Source organism: Diplotaxodon limnothrissa, linkage group LG18, assembly GCF_057381915.1.
Source record: "Diplotaxodon limnothrissa isolate DT_005_m linkage group LG18, D_limnothrissa_male_GT1.1, whole genome shotgun sequence".
In the NCBI taxonomy this organism is placed as follows: Eukaryota; Metazoa; Chordata; class Actinopteri; order Cichliformes; family Cichlidae; genus Diplotaxodon; species Diplotaxodon limnothrissa.
The window spans coordinates 24,466,394-24,485,530 of NC_140613.1; the positions used below are offsets into that span (position 1 = coordinate 24,466,394).

Consider the following 19,137-nt stretch of genomic DNA (forward strand, 5'->3'; position numbering starts at 1 on the left):
AAAAAATGGAGGCGATTTAATGTGCTGGCAGGTTTGTTTATATTTATTGATATCTGCCATTATCAGACACGTGTATGTCTGCGTTGCACCTCCCCAGAGTTCCACCTCTGTTATCTCACTCAAATAATACAGATGTGGGTGTGTTACAACACATGATAAACGATTATTATCCAGATTACTGAGGTGATGGTGACGTTTTAGTGAGATGGCTATGGTTCAGACAGGATTTTAAAAAGAAAAAGGAAAAACAACCCTTTCATTCACTCTATATATTTCAAGTTAGCTTGTTTTTGCCTTTTTTTTTTAAAGCAACCCCATATATATGAGTTTATGGTGGTGTGGTGTTTAGCACTCGTTCCTAAAGGTAGTGGGTTAAAATCCACCAGCTACTCTACCAGAGTTTAAATGTTCTCCATTGCACAGGAAAGGCTAATTGGTGATTTTCAAAGTGACTGGTGTGAATGGTTGTCTCATTGTGTTAGCTCGGCAATAGACTGCCAACCTGTGGAGGATGTACCCCATCTTTCACCCTGTGACAGCTGCAACCACCCCCACAACCCTGAGCTGGATAGGTGCAAGAAAATGAATGGATGGAATTATTACCAATAGCGGCAAAGCATAAAAATACACTTCACAGACATAAAGGGAATGATTCAGGCTAGCTTGTTTATTTTCCTTTTCCATGTTTCTCAGGTCGATATCCACAGCCTGCGTGTGAAACTCTGCTCATGCATTATTCTTAGTCAAACCTCCAGTGATGCAACACTAAGCAAAACATATTGAATGACGTTACATAGCACGGGTTTTACAGTGGGGAAATGAACATCCAGTAAAATGGCTCCTGGTTTAAAAAAAACAACTAAATAAATAAAAAGCTAATTAACTCTACTGACAAACAAAGCACGAGATGTAGCAAATTCTAAAACTACAGGTAATGATATTAAAAAGCAGGCACTGACACAGAATATTGGAAAGCTAAGGCACCGAGCTCAAAGACAGTCTGACTGATCAGTGGTGGGGAGCTGGATGAACACCTACCGCGGTATCGGTTGGCTGAATAGGAGCAGGTGAGTGGAGAGGAGAGGCAGATCAGGTGACACTACTGACAAGAAAGGACAGGCATGTGGGAGTGGTAGTGACTGACATGACAACAGAGTTAGCGCATGGAAAAATTACCCTAGTGACTGAATGAAAACCCCAGGATGTGACAGCTTGGCTCATTTTAAATTCTTGACCAGCTTTGCTAAACTGAAAGAATCCCCCGGCTCACTTAATTACCGGTAAACAATAAAATAAAGAAAAAAGAATCAGTAGAAAATCTGGTATCTGTAGTGGTTTTATACATTTGTTATATGTCATCCAATCAACAGGGAACCTCACATCTGACACTGAAAACCACAACGCTACATGACTATATGTTAAATGTTGTGCATGTATGGGTGTGTATTAAAGGTTTATTTTAGGTTGTGTACATGGAGCTTTCAGTAGCAGACTGTCGTAAAAAAAGGCAGTCCCTGGTCTAATATTAAAAGGCAGCGTGTAACTGAGGCTTCAGAGTATGAGGGGGGGCATTGTCCATGTTAATCTAGGTCAGAGGGCCAAGACCAGGAAGCTGTAACTGGAGAATGATTTGAGATTACCGGGGATGAGTCCAGTAGCTGATGCCTGTCCAGGGATTATCTGAGAGCATGGGTGAATAACGCTGAGTGGCAGCACTGGCTCACATAAACTTTCCCTGGCCTGTGGTGGCTCCTGTTTCAGTGCCCTCCGTTTATGAAGCTCAGCTGCAGGAACTACGAGAAGAGGAGGTGCTGAACACGTGCTGGGAATATAAAGAGGTTGGCACACAACCACATGTCACTGCAATCATCAAACACTGTTTGGAAGAGTCATGTGAAAATGATAAACACACACTCAGAGGCAGGAGTGAACCTGGAGGCTCTTTATCGCCCCCTGCAGGACACCTGAAGTAAGCCAGCTCGACTTTTCCGTTCATGTGTATCACCTCGCAAAATCCTTGCTTTGCTGTACACAGTGATGATGATGATGCAAAAACATTTGGAAAAGAAAAAAAAAACAACTAAAAACCAGTCATGAACCTCAGGTAGTTTTTTTTAAAGTCTTCTTTATATTGTTTGTCAATCAAAAGATGAAAACAGACATGGCAGCCGTGTTGTCTTTATGTTCAATCAGAAAAACCTGCAAAACAAGGCGAACTCTAGAGAAGGCACACAAGACAGAGTGGTTAACTACAGTATGTCCTCAGATGGCAAGGGAGCATCCATTCACCTGGATATACAAATACAGACAGTGACAGCACATCCAGGAAGAAGCTGGGGCTCTTTCCCATCATAACAAAGTATACTTTTTAAAATACTTGTAATTTTCATCGTTTCCCTTACACGATTAAAAAAATAAACCCCATCAGAGCCCAAATAAAGCCAATTTATCAAGTAAATGAATGAAGACTGATCTCTTATCAGCCTTTTAAACATACTGTAATGCTGCAGCTGGTTAGGTTAGCTTGGCATAAAAATCAATGAGAAACAGTCTGGCTTTGACTGGGAATGCTCTTCTGAAGCTCCTGAATTAATGCATAATTTCGCCACTTGTAAAAAAAAGAAAAAAAAAATGGAAACATTTGGCTCATAGTGGAGTTAGGGGACACCCAATACAGCAGGGGAACTTCCTCATGTCCACTCTTCATGCTTTAGTTGCTAAAAGTCTTAAATTTACTGGTACAAAAGTCGCATTGAAAACAAGGAAAAGCACATTTCCCCAAACGGATTTTAGCAGCCTCCCGTGTTTAAATGCTTCTACGTGACAAAAATAAAACCAACAACACGTCCAGACTTCTGTAACCTATCTGCCAGGAAATGCAATGGATTTAAAAAGTTGTAAATATTTACAGAAGCAGCAAGTTCACCTCACTTCAATAAAATAAGGTGTAAACGTTTCCTCTGTTACCCTCCAAAGGAAAAGCTGCACATTTACAAGAGTCACACACTTAGTATAGTATAAAACATACACGCGTGCCCCGGGAAACAGTCCGCGTTCACAGGACTTTTACTCATAAAAACCTCAAAAGGCTCCATTCAAGTCCAGCAACACAGCAACGTTTCTTACAGTACCGTCTCTTTAAGTTAGTAGTGGTGATGAGGCGTGAGGCATGTCGTTTCACCGTCAAACGTCTTTACGTACAAACCAAAAACGTAATAAAGAGATAAAATACAACCAAACACAACCAAACAGTACAGAGCCAATGAGAATCTTCTGGATAGAAGAACAGTGAATCCAATCAGGAGTGGAGGGATGATCAGCTGTCGGCCGGTCGCCTTTAAGACGCGAGCCGGGAGAGGCCCTCGGCATGGACGACCTTCGGCGTTGAAGTGAAAGGGAGTGGAGCAGCTGCCGGTAGCGATAGCAACCTGCCGATTGAAACGCGAGCTCCTCGTCCAGCTGGCCGGCACAGCCGCGAGTAGCAACTGCTGCCAGTCCGGTCGCTGCGTCACAGCCGGATTGCTTCTCCAGCTCCGCATCATGCTCTCAAACGAGGCACACGGTCAGCGGTAGTCCTCAAGTCTCACCTCACTCCCACTTCTGTTTGTCTCAAGAGCGCATGACTGAGCATGGACGAAGTGTTCCGTCCTCCTCCAAAGCACTCCGCTCTCTTCTCTAGTTTTTGGGGTAGATTTTTTCATAGAAGAAATTTTGGGCCAGCAGGTAGAGTTCCCCGTCCTTTTCCCGGACAGCATGCGCCCTGACGAACTGGAACTGCTCCAGGGCAAATTCATAGAAGTCGTTCTCCATCTTCCAGATGGTGGACTGCTGCAGCTTGGCAATCGACTCCTTTGTGGGTGGCTTCTTCTCGCTGGTCTTCCTTAGGTGGGACTTCTTACCTGTGATGCGAGTGGGAGGAACAACATGGGATTAAAGGACATGAACTCAATCATTCAGTACTTAGTACACAAGCGGCCTGTTATATTTACTGGTAATGCATTTAAGTGTTACTTTTGTTACTTTTGCAGAAGCGATTGTTGCAGTTCTTCTGTTAATCCACTGGCATTAACAACAAGCAGCTTCAATCAGAACGACACCTTTTCTTTTTTCCGAGATCTTTGAACAGTTGCCATTTTCACATGAAACAGCAGCAGCTTCTTTTCTGTTTAGGCGCGTGGCCTTCATTAAAGTGACTTCCTGCTGCTTCGTGTCAAAATGGCTGCCGTGACAACAGCAACATTAAAGCATACTTAGTGTGAGCTTTTTCTAATATAAACTACACAACCGACAACAACAAAATCCTACATAACACTGCTATCTGTATGTCCAATAAACAGCTAACACTAAACATGTGTGTCTCTGTGTGTGGGGGAGGCTGTCTTAAAGGGCCAGTTCACCTAAAAATAGGACTTTTATTCATTTAGATTGTGCTGGTGTGTGACGCACAGTTATTTAAGCCTTTTCTTCAGAAATGTAAAAATAAAATACATAAGTGTGGGTGGGGGGGGAATTGGGGGCCACCTCCTTGTAGGCAACAAAAATTGCTTCAACAAGCAATTGCAGGTAGGCATGGTGACCACTTTCTTTTGCAAAACATCAAATAGGTCACCGGTTGGGAGGCAACTCATCTCCAACCCGTCTCCAAACAAGACTGCAGTCACTTTCAGACCGATCGGCAAACGTTTGAAAACAATTGTTGTGTCAACTGTCAGTCTTTGCAGAAGGGGGACTTGAATTAACTGCTTATATTTTGGTTATATTCCTATATTTAAGCAAAGCATAATCAAGATGGATCAGACTCAGCAGATTTTATAGCCAGTATCTCCAAAACAAGGCAACCTGCACCAAAAAGACACTATATTGCCAAAAGTATATGCTCGCCTGCCGTCACAAGCACTTGCGTGAGATCCCAATTTAATCCATTGGCTTTAATATGATAAACCCATTCCACAAAGCTCTCTACATACAGTTCTTGAGCTAATCTGAAGCCCACATGAAGTTTGAAGATCTGTAGCATTGACTCTACAGAAAGTTGTCCACCTCTGCACATTATACATCACAGTATCTTTTATACAGCTGTGGCCATGAAAGTGATTGGAACACCTGAATTAGAAGATTTGGATGGGTGAATGAATACTTCTGGCAATATAGTGTATCTAAAAGGAATAAATAGCCCTACAATAAAGATGAATAATAGATAAATATGACTTTGCAGTTAACTGTCCGTTTAACTCTGGAAACAGGCTACTAAATAGTGTCAAGTTTATTTGCTCTGTATTAAAAAAACCAAACAAACCCAAAACAAAAACCACGCACTGTAAAATAAGTAGTTCTTTAATTAACTGTTAATTGCCTGACACTTGACTAGGCACAGTGACTGTGCATCATCACTGTGCAGTAGTCAGAGAAATAAAAAACAAACAAACAAACAAACAGAAAGAAGCACCACAAACGGTCATGCGTTATCTACAGTCCTCCGGTTTGACCAGATTGAAAGTCACAGATAACTTACTAATGCCAGAAACCTGGCAACCAGGTGCTAGCTGAGTAATTTAGTAAACATTAGCTGTACCCGTGCACAAAGAAATGAGACAGATCAAGACGACGTGACATTTGAATGTGAGACTTAGTCTTCAGATTAATTGTTTAATGCGCTCGGGTATATTGAATCATTGTGCATCGGCGTGATTGTCACACCGGACCCTATTGTGCTGCCCATTATTCATTCTGGCTGCACTCATTATAACTAATCTGTAACTACATCAGTGAAGCAGCACGACTGCATTTTGATCACAGCCGATCACAGGAGAGCGATTCAAAGCGCTAATGAACAACCGCAGCACGTAAACACAATATTTAGCCCTGAAATTGCAGTGAGAGGATTGAAGCAGCAAAATTATATATATATATATATATATATATATATATATATATATATATATATATATATATATATATATATATATATATATATATATATATATATATATATATAAGGGGTGCAACGATACACAAAATTCACGGTTCGGTTCGATACTTTGGTGTCACGGTTCGATATTTTTTCGATACAAAAAAATGTTCATGCATTTTTAATTTGTCATTTATTAAAATTATAAATATATATTTTAACTCAAAAGTACAGTTTTTAAATTTAACCCTAACCTTTGTGCATGTTTTTTATTTTGACAGCGAATGCGCACCTGCGGACCACTTATGTGCAGCCCTGGTTATTTAGCTCGTCATATTGCAGCCACAGAAATTCTTTTGTCCATGAAACCATGAAGCGGCACTTTCTTTTTGCCTTATAGTCTGATTTGTCATAACTTCTCCGTTTTGTGGTAAGCTTTTCTTTGGCTGTCACTTCTTCACCCTGACCTGTCTTATTTGGCTCAGCAGAACTGAAATGCTTTTACACACGCACTCACATAAGCTCAGCGATTCTCTGCGCGATCAACCTCTCACATGTTTAAGCTGCGGGAGATTTCACTTGTCATGTTTGCATAGTAAGCTAACGATTAATAAGACGATGTCAGAGGAATTGGTGCACAAATTATCATCACTCACAGATCAGTGCTGTCGCTCTCTATACACAGTTCGCACGATTGCAAAGTGAAAGCAAAAAAACAAGCGCAAATTCAAATGCGACTTCAATATGTCACATATTGACAGTGGCTCATCGATGCCAATGACATAATTACCCAGCTACATTTCTGAAAGAATGCAAAAGCATTGACATATATTTTTCCTACAATAGCCCGACGGGCAGGGAAGAGATAGATTTTGGTAGCCCGACTGAAAAAATCGCTAGCTTCGGGACGTCGGGCTAGCGATATTGCGAGCCCTATATCTGATTGAGGAATCACTCATCTTTGGAAAAGAGAGTTTATTACAGAGAAATGGCTCTTTCCAAAATAAAAGCTGTACTATCCGCTTCTTCTGGGCTATATTCTCAGCAGCATAAGGAGAATCATGTGCTAACGGCTGTCTAAATGACTCGGCTAAAGTTAGTAGCATGCTTGCTTTTTTTTGTCTGCTTTCACTTGTCTTTGCACTAGGATGATGTCGGCGTAAATGTGCAGTCATATTCGTTGTGTTCCCACTAGTGCTTTCAGGTTAATCTCGTTGAAATGACCTTAACGCCACAACACGGCAAATCTCCGTTAACGAGCTACCGCCGATCGCTCCGTGCATGGGGCTAGACGGCCAACACGTTAACGAGCTAACTGCGCTAACACACTAGTTCACACCAATGTAATTGAGCATTGCATGGCACATCCAACATACTGTTTTACTTTAGTCCATGACTCGCTTACCTTCAGGGTCATACGACACATGAAAACCAAAATAATTCCAAACGCCAGATCTGAATGAAGTTCAATTTGCCTGTTGCAAGGAGAGCTTAACTTCTGTCTCGCTAGCTTGCCCTGCGCTCTTCCTTCTGACTATGCTGTCTGTGTTGAGCGCTCAGTGGATCTGCGCTGGACAGTGCAGCCTAGGCGGAGTAGTCGAACACAGATTCACTGAGCGCTCAACACAGACAGCATCGTCAGAAGGAAAGTTGATAAAATAAATTACAAATGTTGTATTGTTCATACATATGTGTACCGAACCGAAAGCACTGTATCGAATGGTTCAATATCGATACGAATATCGTTGCACCCCTAATATATATATATATATATATATATATATATATATATATATATATATATATATATAATTATTATTATTATTATTTTTTATTTAAACTGTGTGGCAGGAGCAGCACCTGTTTTGTACAGCTCAGTGGCTCCTTTGAAGAAGCGTGGCAGCGCGGCCTCCAGCATCATGACAAAATCTTCCAGCTCTTCTGTTACGCCGACCAACATGTACTCATTCACCAGGTTGTACTTTGCCTGCTCCAGAGCCCACTGACTGCCCACGTTCCTACACACAAAAAAAAGAAAAAAAAAGTCATGTTTTTCTTTTCGATGTGGATATTTTCTCTTTATTCTCAGGGAGTCGCTGCTCTGCTGGATGGGAAAAAAATATCCCACACAGCTTGGAAAAACTGAGCAGAAATGGAGGGGAAGAATGATGTAAGGCCTGACACGGAGGAAGAGGAGGTGATGGAGAGAAGAGCAGCAGAGAGGAGCTGAAAGACAGACAGGATGAACGATTAGGTGAGCCGTGAGTCCGGAGAGGGTTGAGACAACAGGAGAGCGGAGCAAAAGGAAAAAAAAAAAAAAAAGCTTGGTAGTGAAAATAAAATAAGGATTGTTTAAACCTATAAAGTAAATTGTTGGCAAGGCCTTCTTAAACACATCAATCTATGACTGGCTGCACTGACCTCACCTTTTTGTCTTCACTATTTATTTAATGTTTCCAAGGGCCTTTCCATTACTTTAATATACTGCTCTCTAAATCCCAGACACTCAGACCTTCAGTCAGCAAGAGGGTAGATGGATTAGTCAGGGTGAGAGGGAAGAGTAGGGTCAGCGAGAGACTGATAAAAAAGGAAGAAAACACAATGTAGAGAGAACGGCTCAAGGCAGTGAGAGGGCTACTGGAGACCTTGAGGAGAGAGTGTAGCAAAGCAGAGAATGACTGAATGTGGTGCTCTACTGAAGAATACTGATACATCACGTCTTTTTTAACAATTTCATCTGCATGCGCCGAGGAAAAGACAAGGTCAGTGACTTTGCTTGTTTGTGTTGTTGACAACAAACCCAGAGAAAAATATCTCACCGCTGCATTTATTCCTACCCTAACAGTGGTGTTAAATCTGAACCCAACCGAGCATATTTAACATTTGATACTGTGTAAATGCATCGAGCCAATCCTGATTTATTCTTATTTTGCTCCCAAGGAGGCAGAATTATAATGCAGTTTTTTTTTTAAAGTGCTCTTGAGCAATGGTACTCTGGGCTTTCAGAAGTTTTTCTTCAGACATCGGCTGCTTTTTCGCTCACTTTCAGTCAAGTTCTTGTACCTGACTGTTTTAGGAGGAACCGGTTTTCTTTCGGAGGCCAAGGAGCAGACCCAGGACACGCTGAAGGGATTATGTCTGTCAGCTGCCCTGGGAATGCCTTGGTGTTCCACCGGACAAGCTAGAGGAGGTGGCCACGGAGAGGGAGGTCTGGGCTTTTCTGCTAAGACTGCTGCCCCGCGACCCAGAAAAGCGAAACAAGATGGATAGATGTTTTAATAGTCTGTCTTTAACCACTCTTTTATGAAAACATTAAATCTGCCCTGTCAACCAATTTCTGCAGTTGAATCCGTAGAAAATGCTGAAGATAACACAGTTAAACTGGCATAAAACAGTACTTTTGCACCAACAAGGTGATTCCCAAAAGAACTATTAGCCAAAAACTCAGCATGGTGTGCAGCGTGTCCTTAACCCCCCCAAAAACTGGACATTGGAGGATAAAAGAAATGGCAAGTTTAAAAAAAACAACCTCCCTGTGACTGATGAACAGTATCTGAAAAGTCATGTGTTTAAGAAACAGTTAAACACCCAGCACAGGCCTGACACAGGACCTGCAACATTAGTTGATCCATCCACTGATTGCCAACAGCAATAATGCTACATAAAAGCCTGACATGACTTTGGGATACTTTACTCTCTGCTGTAGTTTTTTCAGGTCTGCTACTTCTTCTTTTGTTCTCATCTTGTCTGCTTTGCTCATTTTTAAAAAAAATTTTTTTTAAAACACACAATGCACACCTCGAAGAAAACAAAACAGTGTATTGATTTATAGCTACACTATTTTATTAGGTACATAAGCTGTATCATTAAGCCTGTTCATTCCTGTTTTTGGTTGCAATATAACCAGATCTCTTCTGTCAACATGCAAATGTATAAAAAAAGGAGACACGTTTGATAATCTCAGACTCAGTGTGGTCTGAATGCGACACAGCAGGAGCAGCAGGTGTTTGAATTCTCACCAGCATTCGGAGTAGTGACCACAGAAAAAGGGAATCTGGAGCCAGAGCTTCTCGGGAGCGCAGTCCGAGCCACCAGCTGATACACATTCATCGAACGTCTGAAACACAGAACATGAAAAACACCAAGAAAGCAGACGAAAAGATAAGTGTTCCTTCATATTAGACCTTCATATCCCTTAATGCACTGTGAAACAAAAGAAAGACGACAACATTCCGAAGTAGCTTTATGCACAAATATAATCCTGAAGCTACACGGAGCCTTTAAAAGGTACTTTAAGTGGTTATTTTCCACAGTTTAGTCAGAACTTCAATTCTCCAGTAATTTTTTCTTCTAGTTCAAAAGAAAAAACAAAACACACATTTGGGAGAAATGAAAGAGAGGGAATTTTGTTTTAACTGGAATTACCACCTCACAGTGGTATGCTAGTTAAGTAGCTGGTAACAACCCAGTCTGGTGACATTTTATGTCACCACTTCATCGGATTTTCCTGTTAGAGGCATTTGTGTGAAATTTAGCGATAATTAAACTGCGAATTCTCGACTTTGGTGAGGTGACACTGATCTTGACTACTAACTTTTAATGAGCTCATCCTTGAGTCCAAATGAACATTTGTGCCAGATGTAATTAGATTGTTTTTGCTAGCATTCCTGATGTTTTTCCATTTATAACCACGGGATTCAACCACGGACACCCCAAAACCACTCAATGCCTTGATGACTGTCGGCAGCACAGAGGCCTCAAAATGCTGAGCTCTGGAAGATAAACGCTCGGTTTGATCACTCAAGCCAAATATTAAGTGAGATTTCATCCACAGATCCCTGTTATTTAAATGAAAATGAATCCATTCTTTAAATAAAAGAATAAAGCTGTTTTACCTTCTTGTCTCCTTGTTTTCTGCGTCTCAAGCCGGGCCTGTAGTCGTCCCCGAAACGTAAAAAGTAATAATAGGACACCAGCCTTTCAATTGGGTCCCTAATCACATTTATGTAGATGGGCTTCTTCTTCACCCCGAACCTGAGGAGAATTACTCGTTTCAGAAAGCTCACCAGGAATGAAATCAAAATGCATGAAACAGAATTTTTGTTTTTATGCAATTTTGTTTTCTTAAACATTCAAATGGCTACAATTTGCTTTTCACTCTGAGAGTGAACAGCTTTAAGTGACCACAAGGTGGAGTCAGCTGATCAAAGCCACAGCAGGGTGGATTAACTGGTTACAGGGCTGTGGAGAAAAAAAAAAAACAACACTATGTGAAATGAAGGCTTCTTTACTTGGTGAAATCCAGGAAGGAGACGTGTCCGTGGTAGAAAGCCGGCTTCATTTCCCTCCATTCAGTCACATTCTTTACAAACCGCACCTGAACAAACCAAAATCAACATATCACAATAATGACCTCCGTAGCAGACAAAGATGATCAGGTGTAGGAAGATGGAGGAAACGCAGGTCCCCTGACCTGGTCCTGGAGGGACATGACCGGGTTGTTCTTGGTGGTGTTGATGTGCAGGACGTGGTAGTGGTTCTTCCCGCACAGGTCGTAGGCGATGTTGGTGAAGGAAGTGCTGGCTGTCTTGGGCACCCGGTTGTAGATGATGACCACGTCATCCTCGCTGTCGGACAGCGCTGCGGCTGAGTCCCGCTCCCGCAGGCTGTCTTGCGTGTGCCTCTGCTCGATCTCTCGTACCTCGTGTCTGGCGATGGCTCGTTCTGGGGAGACGAACGGAAATTAGAAAAAGGCGAGTTCAAGATGCAGAAGTTAGATTTTTTTTTTTTAAATGAGAGTTGCCTGAAAGGAAAGATTAAAAAAGTCCTTCGGTGAGTTACTGATTACTCAAGCTCCAGGTGAAGCTGTTCTCAAGCTGAACTTGACCTTTGACCTCCCTGTGAAGCAGAATAACAGCAGGAACTTTTCCGTGAAAAAGGTCCAGCTCATTTGTTAAACTACTGATCGATTTAAGAGAAAAATAAGAAGACCACATGCTCCAGTTTGATTTCAGAGCATCCCAAATCCTCAAAGCTTTGTGTTTTTTTCTTACTTACAACTATGATCCAACACTCACTGTACTTGATATGCATGCTACAAATATAGTCTTTGATTCAAATCTGATCCACTTACACCTTAAAATATCGTGTTTCCTTGTCAGAAGCGTCAGCGCTGTGTGAGAGACTAAACTGTAACTTCATTAAAAATGGATTTTCATTTCACCATCTGTCGGGAGAGCTTCAAGATCTTTCCCTGCTTCACGCCGAGGATCAAGAGTAATGTCAAACAGGAATATTAGGTAATCATTTTGTGAGCAGCCCATTTCACACTGTGGTACTGCTTCTCTTGTTCGCTAATCAGATTCATCTTTAATATCAGTCCTCTACCTTTACTTTCACTCTCCTCATTTAACTGCAGAGTGGACTGTGTGTTTGCTCATATTTTAGATCAAATAAATGTACCTTCATTTGGACTAGCATGGAGAACAGGCTCAGGGTAATGGCAAATGATTCTTCTGAGAAAGGTGTCACATAAAGGGGAGTGGGAAAGGGAACAGTAAGAGGTGGTTCAGGGTTAGAGGTTGGCAGTTATTTTGTGGCTAACTGGATATTTGCAGGACATCAATGTAGCTTAAATGAGAAGGGTGGAGGGTTTTTTGTGAGGCGTGGGGGGGCTGTTTCCACCTAAACACTGCACGAAGCTGCAGAAAAGCCAGACCCCAGTAGCTCGGTGTGAATAGATTGAACACAAAGAAGGCCTGGCTTTTGTCGTCCTTGGGCTTTTCTTTATCTGAATTCGCCTCAGATTGACGGGTGTTGACAAAGCCTCAGAGTGCTCTGCAGGAAGCATGGAGAGAGAAGAAGGGTGTTTGTACGAGGAGGGGAGGCAGCACAACACTGGAGAACCTAATACCCGTGGGAGCTCCCAGCGGAGCCACTAGGCTCCTAAAAACCTTTCCTAATGCCATGCCTGGCAACTGAGACACAGTTACAGCTTGGACCTGGCCTGGACGTCTTTCCAGGCTGGCATCTGGCACCAAAAGGCCAATTAAGATGTCATCTGCGATTCCGGCAGCCTCCCCTTCATCTGTGTGAATGCGAACATACTCTCAGCCCCTGCTCTTACACCTTCCCGAGCAGCTGTTAATGTTCCACTCATGAAAGCGAGATCTGGTTTCTGACGGTGCCTCGTCGTTTCCGCATGCTCACAACTGGACTGATGGCGTGGAGACGTGCCAGGTGGCTGTAATGGCTGAAGGCTGTCAGCGTGCAGAACAGCTGTAATGGAGATACTCATTCGCATGTCCGTCCAAAGAGCGCCTTGGCCAACAACAACAGAAATAACAGTTGCTATGTTGAAACTTTCCCAACGTGGGATCAAGTGTCGTTTTTGGATTATTTTTAAAATGGAGTACTGCGACTGCAGAGAGAGAATGGCAAAGACAAAAGAAGAGTTTTACGGGTGTGCAGTGCCAGGTGTCTTAAGGACACACTCTTTATTCTCAAAGGTTTTGACAGAGAGTTGACTCATATGAATGATGGGAACCTTAATATAATGGTTATTCCAAATATTATCTTACATTAGGGCTGTTCGATATAACGATATATATCGGATGACGATATAAAAACGTCTATCGTTTCATTTTACGCTATTGTTTGTTTCGTGGTGTCGCAAAATAAACTGTTTACTGTAATATTTTTTTCATCGTTTTGATGGTCACTGTAGTGGCTATATTAATTTCTTAAAGTTCTCTTTTTCTCTTATATTTAATATAACCACACTACGGACGGACACCGCCTGTTTTTATGCGTTGTGGTTAGCAGCAACGATGGTAAAACCATCTCGTGTCCGCTTGTTTATGTTCCACATAAACCTTTCACAATAAAGCTCAAGATCCTGTTGAGACTTTTCAAAATAAACCGAATCACGTGAAAGAGCAGATGGACAGAGTTTACGGATGAGAAGTAAAAAAAAGAGCCGTCAGGTGCTAAAAAATAAACCTTAGGCTCAAACGTTAGAACAGGCTTTCCCCCGCAGCACGCCGTGTAATAAATACTCACAAAGAAAACGGCGGGCATTACAACTTATGTCTAAAAATGTCTAGTTTCATGCATCTGTTAAAACACTCGACTCCAGCTACATGACGCGCAACTGGAAACACTTCCCGCAAGTCGAGCTGCCCGAGATTCACAGAATTCACAGAAAATGTTACATTTTTGTGATTTATATCGTTATCAGGACGATAGAATTCTTATATCGGGATATGAGATTTTGTTCATATCGCACAGCGCTATATTACATCTTAGTTATTTTTCCTATACTTCCCACAATGAGGTCTATATAATTTTGGACAATGACATACTTTTTGTTATTTAAGGGCTGGCAACCACCGACCACAAGGGAAAAAGAAATAATCCCTGACTGGTTGCAAGTGGATGAAAGAGGTAGTCACCGTGAAATTGATGACCCATTGGCAACCACCTGGGAAAAATGTGCATTCTGCCTCCAGCTGGCAAGTGGTTGCTGGAGGTTGCTGGCAGTTGGTGGTGTAAAAGCTGTCACAAAGAAGTATTCGGTGCTGCGACTATTTGGATCACTAACAGGTTGCTGAGGTCGCCAGGATTTTTTTTATGGAAGATGCCGACTTGTCTCCAAACACTTGCAAACTAATTACACGATGGCAGTCAAACTCTGCAAACTTAAAACGTGGACATTTTGAACCTTTTGAAATGTGTCGGTTGCTGTGCAAAGCATAACTTTTATTTTGAAGGTGAATGTTCTCCGTTTCTGGTTCGTGTCACTGAGAGAATCACCTTGTAATTACTTTTAACCTGCAAGGGGTTTTTTAGACCTGTGTGACCGAGGCCTATATGGACAAAAACAAACAAACAAAATGAAAAAAAGCATAATCACTCTCAAGTTTTATGACAAATATAGACACATGTAATTCCTCAATGGTTAATCTAATATTTTCATTAAACCTGAGAGCTTGCACTTTAGCTCGTGCTCATTATATTTCTGTATTTTCAGTACTGTTTGGAAAATAGCTAAAACAATAAAATAACCTGTTTTGATAGATGGGGTCACATGACTGTTGGGGTTTTCTCTCTGATATTGTAGGGTCTTTGCTTTACAATATAAAGTTCCATAAAACTGGCAATTCATGAATCAAAATTAATTAACCTGTAAATTTGTGTTTGATTTGTGCTATTCTCACTGATTATTCAGAAAACGTTCATCATCTGAACTTAAAAGCAGCTTTAATCCACATATCTACCTCACTTCTCACATGCCAAATATATTATGAATGAAAACGTGTTTCCAGTGCTTACAGCTTAAAGAAAGAAAAAGAAACATCTGAAATATTCAACAGCAACTTTTTCCAGTGCTCCAGTTACTCTAAATAATCCACAGGCCTCACTGTCAGGAGTGTTTTACTGGGACTACTTTCCATTAAATAAAATACTCCCAGTGAGAACTGTTGACAGCGAGGTCTGTGGATTATCCAGAGCAAGGAGTAAGTGCTTCGACTGCAGCTGCATATATTTAAAACAACACGGTTTGAAACTGTGTGCGCATGGCAAACAAAACCCCGTTCAAAGTAGAACCAAATTAGCCCACATGGTTAAAATACAAACACAAATAAATGGAGGTAACTGTTAAAATGTGTTCCCACAGGCTTCAGCTCTGTCCGCCTCGAACCGCAGACATCAGAGAGAGAAGAGAAAGAAAGAGAAGAGCGTGCAATTTGCTTTGCCGTGGAATAAACACACTAATGGAAGAGTATGTGCAGCTTCAGCTTGCAGGGAAGTCTTTCAGTGTCTTGCTTTTAAAACTGAAGGATAGAATAGTGAGAAAACACCGGGGGCTACCGTGTCCCTAACTACAGTGTCTTGAACTATGTGAAGGGGCTGTGAGCCACTTGTTAAAGACACGGCGTTTTGTGCCAAATTTCCAACAGTTAACAAGGAGGCGAAGGGGACACGGAGAGGGCTTCTTGGGCTTTGTAGTAGACGCCCTATTCATTGCAAGATTGAACACACTTGGCGCAAACCTCCATATCAGAGGGCGCCCCACACACAAACTTAAGCTTAGCGCTCCCTTCTGAGGTCATTTAATTAGAGAACAAAAGCCTGAATTACTATGGCCACACAGCAGGCCTCTTTTCATTCCACATTTCCGTCGATTTCCTCCCCTCAAGCCGACTATGTGCATTAAAAGCTAATTATGAACCGTGACGCCAACACGGGTCTTAAACATTGTGACAACTACAAGCCTATTACTCTGAGCTTCATTCAAAGTCAGAGACAGGAGGAAGACAGAGTGCTGGTAGCTGAACATATTTACTAAAGCAATTTAACGCCGATTAGACCCAGGCATTTGAAATCATCATTCATATTCGCCGCCAGATCTGCAGAATGTGACAGGCCGTCATGTATTATTGCTATCACGTCAGATCTGATGGGATAATAAAAGTGGGGGAGAGAAGATGATCCGTTCTCCAAGCAGCTCATAAATTTACCGTCGCTCCGTTACGCCAGTTGGAGCTCTCTGCCTCTTCCCCTGAGAAGTTTAGCCCCTCGAACCGAAGCCTTGAGCTAGGTGGGTAATAGAGATCGGCTATCAGCGGCAGACTGAGGTCTATGGGCTTGTATGGTTCTGCTTGGATGCCGCTGGATTGCAAAATCAATGAAGGATGACAGGCAGGAGATCTAGGTTGCTGCTGTATATATAAAAAAAATTGAGTTAGTCTACTGCTGCTGTTTCTCCTCGTCCCCCTCTATATAGACTTGGATGCATGCTACTGTTTTGCAGTGCCAGGTTTCCAGGGGGACAGTTATGTCACCACTGCAGCACTCACGAACATTTGGATAAATTGTGCACTTCTGAATTTCTAATATAATTCAGCCTTTGGACACATTTAGCAGAGGGTGGATTATCAGAGGAAAAAGGAGTAAAGTCAGACCGACAGGGAGAGATTCAGGGATGACCAAACGGAGCAGAACCTGCATTGGCACTGTTAGTTAAGCGATGACAAGGAAAATGAAACATGCTGTGAGAGGAATCTGTTGGTGCAGCTTTTCAGCGCTGCTGGCAGCCGCAGAGAACCGAACACAGAGACAGATAAACAAGGCCGCTTGCACTAAGTGGCTGTGAAGGTGTTGGGTGCATTCAAACGAGATCAGAATGACAGACAGGAACAGAGACGTGCAAAACCCACGCACACTGCAGCGCATTATAAAAAAAAGGAGAAAAAAAAAAAAGCAACCTTCCTTTAAACTTTAAAACCACACATGAAAACTTTTATTTAATTGCACATTACTTCAGTGGGAAAGAAACCAAAACAAAAACAGAGAAGTCTCCAGCAGACTGAAGTGCTAAGGAAATGGGGGTAATTGCTAACGCCGTGGAACTTTTTCTCCGCTAGATTTGACACATAAGTGCAACATTGACGCTCAAAGAAAGGTTTCATTCACTCGTCGCTTCTCCGCAGTAGCGTACAGCTGGGGGAGACAGAAGGAGGCGGGGGCTTTGTGGAGAAGGAGGGAGGCCAGGACGAACCAGGTCTGAGATGGAGACAGACAAAAATGTGGCCAGAGAATCTGCTCACTGTTTATTATGAGGCAGAGCTGGAGTAGCAGGGATGCCACCAGCCTTTGGTCTCCTCAGCATTATTAGATAAAAGAACCGATATTATCCCAATGAGCTGGTGGAGCCCAACTAGAGGTAAAAGAAAAACGACTTGGATTTCCATTTTCCATGTGGCCAGATACATGATTTTATTTCTGATTGCTAAGATGTATCTGCTGGCTGACAACCTGTCAGTGGTGTGTGAACAGAATAACGAAGGCACTATAATAAATTAACAAGTAGCTTTTATGAGACAGAGCACTAACAGAGTTTCCCAAAGTGTGGGGAGCAGAGCCATTGCGGGGGCATGAAAATAAAAAAAAATGTTTACAAATATTCTTGTAAAACAAAGCGGGGCCTAGCAAAAAGAAGTTTGGGAACCACTGGATTAGCTAATTGTGATTGCAAACTGGCAAAAACTGCAGTTCCTCGACTGGCCACATGAGGAACTGCATGGGACCGACTTGAAGCGAGTCGGTCCCTGCAGAAACTAAAATGTTTACATCCTTGAGCAAATAACGGGTTTGCTCTTCAACTCTTACTTTTCCATTACAATTTATATAAGAGGAGTGCTCTAAGTGACAGCTAGGTGTAATTTATGTGTTAGCACTAATTAGCAGCTACAGCAGTGTGAAAAACTAAGTACACCTTTACTACTTCCATAGAAATTAAGGCGATAAATTGCAGATCTGTTCTTTTAATCCAGTGCACTTGATTAAGTGTGAGCATCTCTATAAAAGCAGGCGTGGAGCATTCAGGAGGGTTAAGAAAACACCATAATCTTCCGAGGTGTGAACATCCCAGCAAATTTAGACCATGCAATGTTCAGAGAAACTAAAAAAATGAAGACCTAGATTTCAGACTCTACAGGTCTGTTAACATGTTACAAATTAAAATTCACGACAGTACGATTAGAAGAAAAAAAAAAATGACTGAACTAATTTAAAGTTTGTTTGGAAAGATTTCCAGGAATAGCCTTTTCCCTCTTACAAAGTATCATCTGACCAAACCTGAAGACTTCTGGAACGATGTCCTCTGTAGTCATATCTAGAGTCAAATCTCAATCAATTGTGTGACAGCTAAAGCTTGGCACAAACTGGCTCATACGACAGGACAATTAAGCCATGCACAGCAACAAATCAACAACAGAAAATCAAGCTGCTGCAAAGGTCCGGTGAAAGTCTAGACCTTAATTGAAATGCTGTGGTGCAAACCTCAATGAACTGAAGCAATGTTATAAAGACGAGTAGGGCGAAACAAGAGTCGCACAGTAAACGATAACTTTAAATTTTTGTTGCAGAAATTGTATTTAGTCCAAGCTTAAAACTTGCTAAAGCAGCAGCTTGCTAATGGCAGAACATTAACCACAGGATAGCTGCATGGTAGCTAATCTATACATCTACAGTCCCAGTATGAGCGATGATTTACTGGTATGTGTTTAGCCAGGAGAATTCAAGTCAACATTTGAGGGGATGTCAGTGACAGCAGCAGCACAGAAACACACAAAAATTTATTGTCTACAAGAAGATGTAATGAGCCTCCGTTTGGTCTGTTGTCTAGATTGATCGTAAAAGGAGGGGAAGTTTGATTAAGAATG

The 19,137-nt window shown here is 41.9% G+C and overlaps 1 protein-coding gene across 1 annotated transcript in view; it reads right to left on the reverse strand.

The window, feature by feature from the left end:
• Positions 1-2,142: 2,142 nt before the first annotated feature.
• Positions 2,143-19,137, reverse strand: part of hs2st1a (heparan sulfate 2-O-sulfotransferase 1a) — a 33,096-nt gene continuing 16,101 nt past the window's right edge. Inside the window, exons 2-7 of the mRNA XM_085377786.1 lie at positions 11,382-11,632; positions 11,200-11,285; positions 10,804-10,942; positions 9,928-10,025; positions 7,769-7,926; positions 2,143-3,899 (exon numbers count right to left, since the gene is read on the reverse strand). Coding sequence (XP_085233912.1) covers positions 3,676-3,899; positions 7,769-7,926; positions 9,928-10,025; positions 10,804-10,942; positions 11,200-11,285; positions 11,382-11,632 — 956 coding nt within the window. The 3' untranslated portion in view covers positions 2,143-3,675. The remainder of the gene's footprint in view (positions 3,900-7,768; positions 7,927-9,927; positions 10,026-10,803; positions 10,943-11,199; positions 11,286-11,381; positions 11,633-19,137) is intronic.